At 37.9% G+C, this 14,097-nt stretch overlaps 1 protein-coding gene across 4 annotated transcripts in view; it reads left to right on the plus strand.

The window, feature by feature from the left end:
• Nucleotides 1-14,097, plus strand: part of LOC311306994 (protein NLRC3-like) — a 63,292-nt gene that overhangs the window by 18,479 nt on the left and 30,716 nt on the right. Inside the window, exons 4-8 of one of the 4 annotated variants that reach the window (XM_084435675.1) lie at nucleotides 2,935-3,060; nucleotides 6,194-6,301; nucleotides 6,889-6,957; nucleotides 8,057-9,775; nucleotides 13,751-13,822. In XM_084435675.1, the coding sequence (XP_084291801.1) occupies nucleotides 2,935-3,060; nucleotides 6,194-6,301; nucleotides 6,889-6,957; nucleotides 8,057-9,775; nucleotides 13,751-13,822 (2,094 nt within the window). Of the gene's footprint in view, nucleotides 1-2,934; nucleotides 3,061-6,193; nucleotides 6,317-6,888; nucleotides 6,958-8,056; nucleotides 9,776-13,750; nucleotides 13,823-14,097 lie in introns of those variants that run through there. The other 3 variants (XM_084435678.1, XM_084435676.1, XM_084435677.1) reach the window with 3 other exon arrangements.

Below are 14,097 nucleotides of genomic sequence, written 5' to 3' on the forward strand. Positions count from 1 at the left end.
GGGTCGGGTGCGGATTTGAATTAGTGCTGCTGTCGGAAAACGGGTCGGATTCGGTTTTAAGCACTGCGGGTACGGGCGGTTGCGGATTTACAAAATTGGACCCGTGCAGGACTCTGACGCGGGCAGGGATGGACACACACTCTATACTGCTGCTTGCTCGCCATACTGAATAATATATATATAGATATATAGACAGACAACACCAAATAAACGGACAGATTCAACACAGAGCGCAACTGAAGACTCAGAAAGCTTTCGTTTTCTGTTTCGGGCCGGCTTTTATAGCTTCCTGGTACGTGACGTCACCCGCCTCTGACGTTCCGCCACACCATTGGACTGATTTTACATGTGCTTCAAGACGTCATCACGCAAAGCGTTCCCCATAGCGTCATTCTCGACGCAACGGGAGTTCCCTTGAAAGGGAACTGCGGTGTATTTTGGCCATGATCAATGTATTGTCACTTTAATGCAGCAAAAGCGGCGCAGCAAAAATAGACTCGGCGCCGAAACGATCGCGGCACTTCTGCTCTGCTACGCACTGCCGCGCCACCTCTGCGCGCGGTGTGAATGCTCTAAAGCCTGGTTTAATCTGTTAACATGGGCGGCGAAAAAAATACGCACTGCACGCTCTGCTAACAGTGCAGTGTGAAACCGGCGTAAGAGTTAGGAGTGCAGTTCCTAAAAGCACATTACTGGCTTTGCAAACACTGTAGCACTTTTATTTTTTATTTGTTTACATGCCTTCCGGTATTTTAAGTTGAGGTGCTATTTGTTTATATATTAGACTTTTTTTATATTTACTGTTGCACTTAAGTCCAAAAGTGAAGAATTTATTTATTACTTGATTGTTCAAGCTACCTCACAGAAGTGCTCTGTAACAGAGTTGTTGAATGTTAAAATAAGGTGAATTAAATAAAAAATAAGGAACATCCTTTCATCCTTTTTACATTTTTTTTATGTATTAAGTATCGGATCGGGACTCGGTATCGGCAGATACTCAAAATCAAATGACTCGGACTCGGACTCGAGGGCAAAAAAACCTGATCGGGACATCCCTAATATATATACAGTACCAGTCAAAAGTTTGGAAACATTACTATTTTTAATGTTTTTGAAAGAAGTCTCTTATGCTCATCAAGCCTGCAGTTAAAAAAAAAAAAAAAAAAAAAAAAAAAAAAAACAGTAATATTATGAAATATTATTACAATTTAAAATAATGGTTCTCTTTTTTAATATATTTTAAAATGTAATTTATTTTTGTGATGCAAAGCTGAATTTTCATCAGCAAGTACTCCAGTCTTTGGTGTCTTATGATCCTTCAGAAATCATTCTAATATGATGATTTGATACTCAGTTATTATCAATGATGGAAACAGTTGTGCTGTTTAATATATTTTTTTGGAATACTTTTTTCAGGATTCATTGATGAGTAAAACGTTATCAGCATTTATTCATAAAAACAGCTTTTATTCAAAATAAAAACATTTCTAACAATATAAATCGTTACCATCACCTTTTATCAATTTAACGCATCCATGTTGAATTAGAGTACTAATTTCTTTAAAAAAAAATAGTTATTGTTCCCAAACTTTTGAACGGAAGTGTATATTGTTACAAAAGATTTCTATTCTAAATAAATACAGTTCTTTTTAACTTTTTATTCATCAAATAATCCTGAAAAAAGTATCTCAGGTTATAAAAAAAATATTAAGCAGCACAACTGTTTCCAACATTGATCATAAATCAGCATATTAGAATTATTTCTGAAGGATCATAAGACACCAAAGACTGGAGTACTTGCTGATGAAAATTCAGCTTTGCATCACAAAAATAAATTACATTTTAAAGTATATTAAAAAAGAGAACCATTATTTTAAATTGTAATAATATTTCATAATATTACTGTTTTTTTTTCTTTTTTTTTTTTTTTTTTTAACTGCAGGCTTGATGAGCATAAGAAACCTCTTTTCAAAAACACTAAAAATAGTAATGTTTCTATACTTTTGACTGGTACTATATATATATAAAAATGCAGCAAACTGATATTGATTCATTCCAAAGTATGAATGAAATTTGTCTTCAAAAGACGATATCTCTCTAATCAGAGTGACGGATTCTCCCGACTCCTCTCGTCTTTTAAGGATATAGTGTACCCAAAAGTGGCTGTTTTTCTTTTTCAGTTTGTGTGCGATGTAAAGCAGAAGCTGGTCATCCATTTTCGCTATTTTGAAACTGCAGCGCACAAGTGCTTAGAGTGAAAAGACCGTTATCGTTCGTTGGTGTGGATGCGAATATAGTTATCGTTATAGTTATCTTTATAGTTATCGTTCTTGGTGTGAACGGGCCTTAATACTAGCAATGACATCAAGTAAGTGTAAGCTGAGATTTTGTCCACCTTTATATAGTGGAGTAGGTGTAACATTTAGTGGATTTTTCTAACCGCTGGTTCAGATTTGTTGAAAGCTTCACAGTGTCTGGTCAGAACAGTGATGTTTCACAGCAAGAGCACCGTTACTAGAGTACAGTAAGGTGGTTTATCTTTAAAGCTCAGCTAAACATTGGTCTCTTTAGTCAGTTGAGTCTTCGTCCTCCATTGTGCCTTTGAGAAGAGTCATGTGATCGTGGTTTATGTTCACCTGAGTTTAATCATTCTATAATTCTATAATTGATTTCAATTTGTTTGTTTTGAATTCATAATTCCTAATATTATTGGTAGCTTTAAAAAAAAAAATTATTCATGCTTAACATTTTAAAAACCAGTGAGTTAATTTCTCAAAATAATTGTAATCAAAGTTTGAAACACAGTGTAAAACACCACTGAGTTACAGACGTTAAAGCAAAAGTGTAACAACACTCCCTGGTCTTTCCTAAGACAGATGATTCCAGTAAAAGTGTACAACATTTATAAGTCTGTCTGCTTTTTATTTTACTTAGTTTTGAATCCAGTTCAGTACAGCAGAAGAGCTCAAACCCAGAGTCCAGCTGTGTGTCTATGAAGAGTAACCAGTCTATGGATCATCCAATAACGTTTAAGAGTGGAGACAAACGGCCTGATCTCAGGTATATCACGTCTATAAAAGTTATTCTAAATAGTATTTGATTTTTATGAAATTGTTACTAATATACAGCAGTTTAATGATCTAGATTGGAACTTAAAGGGGGGTTGAAACACTCATTTTCAGTCAATCTCATGTTAATCTTGAGTACCTATATAGAGTAGTACTGCATCCTTCATATCTCCAAAAAGTCTTTAGTTTTATTATATTTATAAAAGAAAGATAGGCTGTACCGAGTCTTTCTGGGAAAAAACGAGCGGCTGGAGGCGTGCCGTGTGGGCTGTGCTTATGCGCCGATACAGACATTTGAAGCAGACAAGCAGTTTTACTCACCGACTGCGGTTCCAACGCACGACCGTGAACCTTTATCATCGGGACTGCTCCATCCTTAATTATTAGACGATCTGCAAATCCGGCGTCTAACTGGGCTTTGTTTATAAAACAATCATTGTCGAAATGCAGGGAACAAACAGTCTTGCACAACTCCGTTGATGCTCTGGAAAAACAAACTCCATCCACTGCTCCCTTAACGCCGGGTTCTTTGGGAATCTGTGCAGGGTTATCTTGCCCTGGCAACTAAAAACCCACTTCTTTGGTGACACTTACCCCTTTTCCACCAAGGCAGAGCTGGTGCTGGTTCGGAGCCAGAGCCTAGTTTCAAATCGGTTCTTTGTTTTTCCACCGCCAAAGCACCAGCTCCGAACCAGTAAAACTGGTTCTTAAGTAGCACCAAATCATTGCAGGGTCTAGAACGGAGCCAAGAAAGAACCGCTTGCGTCAGAGGCTGGGGGCGGGGTTACCGTGGCCAACAAGACTGAAGAGAAACTTGTGACCGCCATTTTTAAATAGCAGCTAGTCGAGCTAATAGCAGCTCGATTATAATATCCGTCTATGTAAGTTACGGCGAGCTGCACGAACGCGTTGGATTCGCCGTGTTTGGATGCCGATTTATTTTCGCAAACCCATGAGCATCCATAGTAACGCAACGTCTATTATTGTTGATGCCTTGTTCGAGATGCATCGGAGCAGCGTGGACCGATCAGAGCTGCGGGAGTGTTTGGAGATCATACGACTCCTTGTGCTTTTTGATCGCTTTCGCAGTGCTTTGATTTCATGTGCTGATCGTTCTGCGAGAAGCCGATGCATGACTCGAACAAGTCTGGTGTGTTTGTGTTTGGCGCTGCCGCACGCGCGTTGCTGAGCAACATGATACGTATGCAGTGACGTAAGATATAGCTCTGTTGTGGCTCTCTGGCCGGTGGAAACGCAAACCGGTTCTTAGTAAGCTCGTCAGTCGAACCAACTCCGAACTGGCAATAGCTCTAGCTCTGAACCAGCACCCGGTTCTTGTTGGTGGAAAAGGGGTAACTGACTTCCCTAAAGCCGAGCACAGCGCTTTGATGATGGGCGAACTGCTTTCCACTCTCTTGCTCTGGTCTACGGTTGCGCGCGCGCCCGCGCTCTTCCGATAGAAGTGCCCTTAGGACCCATATAAGGAAATTCCGCCCCATCTGACGTCACACATGCCCATACTCGAAAAAAACTTTCCGAAACTTGTGACAAACCGGAAGGAGCATTTTTGGCACAAAAAAAAAAAACTCAGTATGCATGAAATAGCATTTCACCCCCCCTTTAATAATTCTAAGTTCAAAGTTCAAAGTTTCAGTCTATTAATGAACATCATTGTGCTCTTGTGTAAAGCTCTATGTATTGTATTGTTAATACATTCACACACTGCAAAAGTATGGAGCTAGAATTGTGTCTTTATTACATGCGAGAAAATAAATGATCTGAGAAAAAAAAAAAATTTGAGAGAAAAAAAGTTATCACACTGATTGCAAAAAAGCATTTCATGAGAGAAAAAAGAATATTTGAGAGAAAAAGTTTTCATACCAATAGCAAAAAATAATATTTGAGACTAAAAAAAGTTTTGAGAGAAAGTATTTTCTCATAGAACATAAAAAATATAAATTTGCATTTTTTTTTTTTCTGAGAAGAAAAATCTCTCTCAAAATACTTTGAAAAAAACTCTCAAATATATATTTTTTGCTATCAGTGTGAAAACATTTTCTCTAAAAAAAAGTGTTTCTCTCAAAACTCTTTTCTTTGCTCTCGATGAATGTGTATTATATTATTAGCTTGCTAATCGTTAGTAAAGCTAATCACTAATTAGCCATCATGCTAGGTAAACTTGCAAACTCACTTGGTTTATACTATTTTTAAATCAAATGCCAAATGAATGGTTTGATTTAGATAGTTTCACTATAAGTGAAGTTTTCACTAGTTTCGTAGTTCACTGACAACCGGGGCAATTTCCCTTCATTATCACGGACGTATCGCCTGCGATAATTAATGCAATATGGCTCAGCTTGTCAGTGAACTACGGCTCTGTGTAGTGAATACCGCTCCATCTGAAAGCAGGTGATGGCGATTTACTACTCATCAAGGAACCGGTTTTACTGACGAAATGCGCATCCGATATATCGCCCAGCGATAATCATTTTCAATGGCTTACCTGTGGTCGGTTTTCCATGCTGGGATTTAAAAGAAAAAATAATTACCATGACAGTACAGGCACACACATATTCGTGGGTTGCTAATGTAAGAGTTAGTCCTAGACCTGCAATTTACCTTGTCAGCTCTAGACCTCGGCTAGATGGTAAAAAATATTTAGAATAAGCCCTGTGTAGCTGAGTTTGCAAGCTACACATGCAGTGTAGCTAAACGTGTAGTGCAACAACAATACAAAGACTATTTTAAACAAAACTAGGTGGGACACTTTCAAACGGTATATCAATCACTGTCTAACGTTAGCTAGCTATAGGGTTGCCACCTTCCATGCATACTAACGTTAGTTGAAAGTTGTACAGGAGGTTGTATATGATGAACAAGCAGTTACTCTTCAGGTGCTATGAGGCTAGCAAGTGCAAAGGTAGAAACTAGCTCACTACTCACTAAATAAGGAGTGAAACTATCTAAATCAAAACATTCATTTGGCATTTGATTTAAAAATAGTATAAACCAGGTGAGTTTGCAAGTTTACCTAGCATGATGGCTAATTAGCGATTAGTAAGCTAATAATATAATACACATTTATTCATGAATATGAGTGCTATTTTTTTATGTTTAATCTTCAGTGATGCTGAACTTGCTCAGCCAGCTACCCATCGAGTTGTGTGTGTCATCATCTTACCCAAACATTGGAGTGTCCGTGCTCAACTAAGGCAGAGGCGGAATCTATGCCGGTGAACCGAACAATGGTGTAATGATTCAGTTCGACTCCCAAGACAAGACGATGCTCACCCGACTGGCCAATAGGAACGTGGCCCAATTGACACAATTTTCACAGCAAAAGCAAAATCCTGACACGAGAGCAAGAAATTGCATCAAGAGCAAAGAAAAGCGTTTTGAGAGAAACACTTTTTTTTTTTTTTTTGAGAAAATGTTTTCACACTGATAGCAAAAAATATATATTTGAGAGTTTTTTTCTCAGAAATAATTTAAAAAATTTCAAATGTATATTTTTTGTGTTCTATGAGAATACTTTCTCTCAAAACTTTGTATAGTCTCAAATATTATTATTTTTTGCTATTGGTATGAAAACTTTTTCTCTCAAATATTCTTTTTTCTCTCATGAAATGCTTTTTTGCTATCAGTGTGATAACTTTTTCTCTCAAACTTTTTTTTCTCTCTCAGATCATTTATTTTCTCGCATGTAATAAAGACACAATTCTAGCTCCATACAAAAGCTGTTGGTCTGTTACTCAGTTAATGACACAATAACATCAATATCAGTGTGTCTGATTCTTTACCCTCTTCATTATGATTTAAGGTCAAACCTTCCATCCAGACCAGTTAAGGCGAGACCCGGCAAGCAAAAACATCGATTTTTCATGCATTGGTCAGTTTTGAGATTTTGGGCTAGTTTACTCCTTCAATATGTGTTCTTTCAAGCTGCTATAAAGAAAACGTTGAAAATATACATTAAGTTTATTTTATTGTTGATGTTTATTTTATTGCATTTTGTTTACTTGCGGCAGTAAGTTTCTCCCGAATTTACCAGGAAGTTAGCATTCCAGCGCGACACGCCGAGCTCCGTCTGTTTACTGAAGTCTGTCATGACCGGTGTCCTTGTAAAGCTCTGAGTCTCCTGCACAACGCTATGCAACCCAAATATGGGCATTTCCTTTCTATCAGTAACCAATCGTGAATGTCCAAAGGGGGATTTAAAGCTAACGACGAAATCTCATTTAGAGCTATTTAAATCTTTAACTGCCGTTTTCTCAAAATTATTTTTTTGTCGCTCTCCAGTAGAAACATCTCAGCCTATGTCGCACCTGTGTACACCAAACTTTCCAGTTATACACTTAGCAGTATTCTGAAGATATTTTCCTAGGGATTTATAAATAAATCATTCCTGGCCTGATTTATGTGACATTTTAATTAAAAAAAATATGGCGAAAAGCGATTTTTTTTAAGGCTATGGACACAATATTTTTGATTTCCTAGGTAATGAAAGCATATATCCTGAAATCCCTCTGATTTTTTATTTTTTTTTTCATCTTGTGTGTAAACAAAAATTTTGAACCTGGCTTTATCATATGTTCAGATCTATTTACTGAAAATATATGCAAAATTGTGCATATTTAAAGAGATAATGCCTAATTTGCATAATTAAACATACAAATTTCTAAATCTTAAAATACTTTTTTTTATATGCTTGTATAAGTAATCAACTCAGGAAGTTTCATGGTGATATCTATTATTTAATTTTTTTTTAATGAAAGCATGTATCCTGGTTTCAGGTAAAATGTAGGATTTTTTGCTGTTGTTGTTTAATTTTAGGTGCTGAAATTCACATCACAAATCACTCAAACACATGATTAATGATTAACACATTTCAGAAACCTAATGATGTTTTGTGTCCCATAAATAGTTTTGTAATTTATGGTTATTTACTTCTCTGACTAGTGTAATAATGTGGTATTTTAATCTTACAGCAATGACTCTAATCCTGCTGAAGTCCTCAACACATTGAGATCAAATCTGAGACAGAAGTTTGAGTGTTTGTATGAGGGAATGTCAAAGAGGGGAAACCCAACACTTCTGAATGAGATCTACACAGAGCTCTACATCACAGAGAGTGGAAGTGGAGAGATCAATAATGAGCATGAGGTGAGACAGATTGAGACACAGTCTAGGAGAGCAGAAACAGAGGACACACCGATCAAATGCAGTGACATCTTTAGACCTTTACCTGGACAAGACAAACCCATCAGAACTGTGCTGACAAAGGGAGTCGCTGGCATTGGGAAAACAGTCTCTGTGCAGAAGCTCATCCTGGACTGGGCTGAAGGGAAAGAGAATCAGGACGTCCAGCTCATATTTCCACTTGCTTTCAGAGAGCTCAACTTGATGAAGGACAAAACACTCAGTCTTTCAGATCTTCTTCATCGCTTTTTCCCTGAAACAAAAGAAATGGAAATATCCAGTGATGAGTATAAAGTGTTGTTCATCTTTGATGGTCTGGATGAGTGTCGTCTGTGTCTGGATTTTCAGAGCGATGTGAGGTTGTGTGATGTGACTGAATCAGCCTCAGTGGATGAGCTGCTGACGAACCTCATTGTGGGGAATCTGCTTCCCTCTGCTCTCATCTGGATCACCTCCAGACCAGCAGCAGCGGATATCGTCCCCTCTGAGTGTGTCCATCGAGTGACAGAGGTACGAGGCTTCAGTGACACACAGAAGCAGGAATACTTCAGGAAGAGAATCAGTGATCAGAGTCTGGCCGACAGGATCATCTCACACCTGAAGTCCTCAAGGAGCCTCTCTATTATGTGCCACATCCCAGTGTTCTGCTGGATCTCAGCCACTGTTCTAGAGGAGATGTTGAGTGAAGCAAAGAGAGGAGAGATTCCCAAGACTCTCACTCAGATGTACACACACTTCCTGCTCATTCAGACCAACATCAAACATGAGAAGGACTATGAGAAGAGAGTGAAAGAAGAAGACATGATTGTCAAACTGGGGAAACTGGCTTATTGGCAGCTTGTGAAAGGCAACCTGATCTTCTATGAGGAAGACCTGAGAGAGTGTGGCATTGATGAGACAGAAGCATCAGTTTACTCAGGATTGTGCACTCAGATCTTCAGAAAGGAGTTGGGCTTGTATCAGGGGAAAGTCTTCAGCTTTGTTCATCTGAGCATTCAGGAACATCTAGCAGCTCTATATGTGCATCTCTCCTTTATCAACAATAACACCAATGTGTTTGACCAGATTCCCAAACCAACTAATGGAGACAGAGTTTCCCTATCTGATATCCATCAGAGAGCTGTGGATGAGGCTTTAGACAGTAAAAATGGGCATCTGGACCTTTTCCTTCGTTTCCTTCTGGGTCTGTCACTGAAGTCTAATCAGAGTCTCTTACAAGAACTAAAGACACAGACAGCAAACAGCTCTCACAATAATAAGAAAACAGTTGACTATATTAAAGAAAAGATCAGAGATAATCCCTCTCCAGATAAATACATCAATCTGTTTCACTGTCTGAATGAACTGGGTGATCTTTCTCTAGTGAACGAAGCTAAACCTCATACGTATGGAGGATTACGTGCTGTGAAACTGTCCTCGTCTCAGTGGTCAGCTTTAGTGTTTGTGTTGTTGTCCTCAGAGGAGACACTGCAGAAGTTTGACCTGAGCTTAATTGCACACAGAATTCGGTAAGTAACACTGAGTGCAATCATTATAGTCTAAAACATTATGAACAAAGAGAAACTAAGAGATCAGAGGTGTTTAAATCACGGGGCACAGATTGATTTCTGGGATTTGTCCATAATTTGCGGGTGTTTCTCAAACCGTGGCTGTGTCCTAGTAAGGCTGCATATCTAGACTGCCACGTCATCAAGCGCGTCTGAAGGCCGTCTCAGTTTGAAGGATGTTTTGAAGACAGACTTCATTTTGTGTCTTTAATTCAGCTCATTTTGAAGGATGCATCAAGTATATCCTTTGTGTTCTTCAATCTCCCACAATCTTTTGCACACATTCTAATTCATGTAAAAGAACTGATGGAAAACGAGTTTATTGGAGTTCATTATGAAATGTAAGACACAGATAATGTATTTGGAGATGAAGGCATACATGTTATCTTTTGTTTCTGTGTAAATTAAAAACTGAACACTAAACTGACAATAATGTAAGACACTGGGAGACACAGACGGCTGTCATTCACTGTATTGCATTAAAGGGGTCATATGATGCCATTTTTGTACAAGCTAATATGATTCTTTAGGGTCTAAATTAAAAGTTTGTAATATACTTTAATTAAAAATTCTTATTAGTATTGTAAGAAAACCTGGTCAAAAACAGCTCTGTTTTCAGCACGCCGTTTAAGTGCATGTGTCTTTAAATGATAATGAGCTTTGCTCACCCCGCCCCTCTGTTCTGTGCATACACCGTTTGTAACACAATAACCATAACGCGTTGTTCATTATAAACATGGGATTGTGAATTATATCGAGAACGTTGTACAAAGAAAACATGCCGTAATGTACCCTGAGTGTAAACCTTAGACGCATTCATCGTGAAGCATGCAAGCGATTTGCAAAGATTAATATAAAGATTAATATAAAGGTTAATAAAACGTTACACTCACTTCTTCTTCTGGAGGTGCAGCAGGAACACGAATAGTTGGTACCGATCCTTTTTTCAGGAGCAGCTTCTTAGCAAAACCAGCTTAGCAAAACCTACTGACCATCGTTTGTAAAGCAGTCTGGTGTGTGAAATGTGATTCACGCAAACATGAAAGCATTGACGTTGATCGTGGGGAATATTCCCTTCGAAAACAAAACTTCTTCAGCGGTTCGGATTTAGGAACATCAAAATGATGCTGTGTTCCTTATTACACCCAAGAACAGAACACCACACTCGCTTAGACGCCATTCTGCTCATAGACAGTGCTCCAGCGTATCAACAATGACGCGCGGACTATGATTGACTGTGTCTGTGTTGAAACGCTGCTGTCAATCAACAATCGTGGGAGGGGCGTCAATTTTGTGGCGTCACAAGGTCGAACGGCTTGATTTGAGAGAAGGGAAAACATATAAGAAGATTTACAAAAAAACACTGGATGGATTTTTATCATTTTATGATGGTTGTGTACAGGCACTGCCAACACACATTTCAGTACAATCAACTTGTAAAAGTGCATATACCATTATATGAATATATCTTTAATAAAAAAGCCAGCTAATATAAAGATATTTAATAGGAAGTATTTTTCCTAAATGAGGTTTTAATAGTATTTTTGTGGCGTGACCATGGGGCGGGAACATGTCAGGGGTGTGATTCTTCTGGATAAATCCGGAAATCCGGCTTTTCCAACCTGAAAATGATGCTCTCATAAATCACGCAAAGCACGGTTTGGGGATTGGTAAACATAATGACCGCTCACCGCTGTCAACGGTTTTTGTGCCTCTGATTCATGTCTTCATGTCACTCCGCAAGTAGTCCAGTCATTTGTCACGATGGAACTCTATTCAAAACAGAGCTCCACCAAAGAGCCTGCACTCATTGTGGAAGGTTATCTAAAGTGTGCTAAGAATTTTGGACATGTGGGGCGAACTTTTTCTTTTCTTAGCTGAAGCCGACAACGGGACAAAATAAATGTAAAGAGAGACATAGTGGAGTTTCCTATTTTCGTTTTGACAAGTATAATAAATTCTGTAGTCTACCCCTTACATGACCTTTAAATCTCCTTATATGTTTGACCCTCTCTGAAATCAAGCCGGTCGATTTTGTGACGTCACAAAATCGACGCCCCTCCCACGATTGGTGATTGACAGCAGCGTTTCAACACAGACCCGCCCTCACTCGTGAGCAGTCATTTTGATGTTCCTAAATCCGAACCGTTGAAGACGCAGTGGCTGAGTTTTGTTTTTGAAGGGATATGCCCAAAGGATTGACGCGGGGATTCCCTCACGGGGATTCCCCACGATCAACGCCTTCATGTTTGCCTGAATCATTACACACCAGACAGCTTTACAAACGAGAAAAAACGGATCGGTACCAACGTGTTCCTGCTGAACCCCCAGAAGAAGTGAGTGTAATGTTTTATTAACCTTTATATTAATATTTATATTAATCTTTGCAAATTTGCAAACCTTGCTGCATGCTTCACGATGAATGCGTCTAAGGTTTACACTCAAGGGTACATTACAGCATGTTTTCTATGTATGACGTTCTCAATATAATTCATAATCCCACGTTTATAATGAACAGCGCGTTAAGGTTATTGTGTTATTATTTCAAATGGTGTCCGCACAGAACAGAGGGGCGGGGTGAGAAAAGCTCATTATCATTTAAAGACACATGCACTTAAACGGCGTGCTGAAAACAGAGCTGTTTTTGACCAGGTAAAATTAGTGTTTTCTTACAATACTAATGAGAATTTTTAATTAAAATATATTACAAACTTTTAATTTAGACCCTAAAGAATCATATTAGCTTGTACAAAAATGGAATTTTTGGACCCCTTTAAGTCGAACTGCCTCGTGGATCTACACAACATAATACAGTAGCTTTTTACTTTTATCTTGGCTTTCAACAAAAGGAAATTCTACAGGTGGCAATCTACCAACATGGCATTACCATTATAGGACATTATATAATATAATATAATATAATATAATATAATATATAGGACTGTATTTCATTAAATGTATATAAATTATGTCACTGTGTGTGTGTGTGTGTGTGTGTGTGTGTTGGGGGGGGGGGTCATGGTAGGTGCGCCGTATATTTTCCTACTTTTTTGTCCTTTGCCAATCACACCTATAACATGTGTGACGTAGCCATGCACACTTACTAGAGCATCTCATGCTAGTGTTTAATGCTGAGGACTCGAGTCTACAAGCCTCAGAAGGACCCGTGTAACTTCATTTACAGTTGAGTGCGCAAGCCTTTCAAAGTAAACTCATTTGAGCGTTGTGTGCGCACCGTTTGTGCCATCACTAAAATTGGGCTGCAAGTGGATCCTCCTGATGATGAGAATCACGTCACGCAGACGCCAAAGTAAACTTGATGAAACAGTTAATGGCCTTGATGCCATTCCTGGTGGCGTTTAGCTCTTCACAGTGGCGTAGCGGACGGGCACACAGGGCATATTACATTACTGTTGTTATTGTTATTAGGCTACTTTTATCATTAATATTACAGTTCATTTGCCCCACAATAATTTCATAGCGCATCAACGCATAACTGACGCACTGTGAGGATAAAAGATTAGATTAGCTTACTTCTCATTTCAAAGACAACTTGTTGAACACAAAACACTTCTTGATTCATGAAAATACACATTTTTTCACTAGGGGCCACAAGAGAAGTATTGAGAAAATAAATTAGATTAATGTCTCATCATCATTTTTCTTTATCACCAGTTTCTGGCAAAATAATGGACAATGATTCACATTTTCGTAAATAAGTAACAAGCAAACAAACTCGTGTGCTTAATTTCTACGAATAATTTGCTGATGCAGGTACAAAACGACTTTTTTCATTATAAAAAAGCAGTGTTTCATTATAAAATAATTTGTTTTTTAGGAAGGTATAATGTATTATTTACATATGATATTAATTATTATTATTATTATTATTATTAGCATGAATAATTAACTTTTTTAATTTTTTTTATTTCCTAGTGTCACACAAAACACTGCAAATGAAGTTCTCCAGAAGCTGATGCCTGTGGTTACAGCAACTAGATTCGCTCGGTAAGTAACACTGAGAACAAGCATCACTGTTAAAAACATTATAACAGTTCTTACTTAAACATTATAAATTAATGGTTTAACAAAAAATATGAGTCACACTTCAGCTTTTAAACCCTCCACCTATCTGACTCGATTTGTGATCTACTTAAAAGTTTTTTTATGATATGTGTGAGAAATTTATATTCAAATATATGCATTTATAATGTATGTATATAAACATTTATATGTAGACTTTTTTTATATTAATTCAAATTTAATTTAAATGTTACTACATT

The sequence above is a fragment of the Rutilus rutilus genome (assembly GCF_951802725.1).
Source record: "Rutilus rutilus genome assembly, chromosome: 17".
NCBI lineage: Eukaryota > Metazoa > Chordata > Actinopteri > Cypriniformes > Leuciscidae > Rutilus > Rutilus rutilus.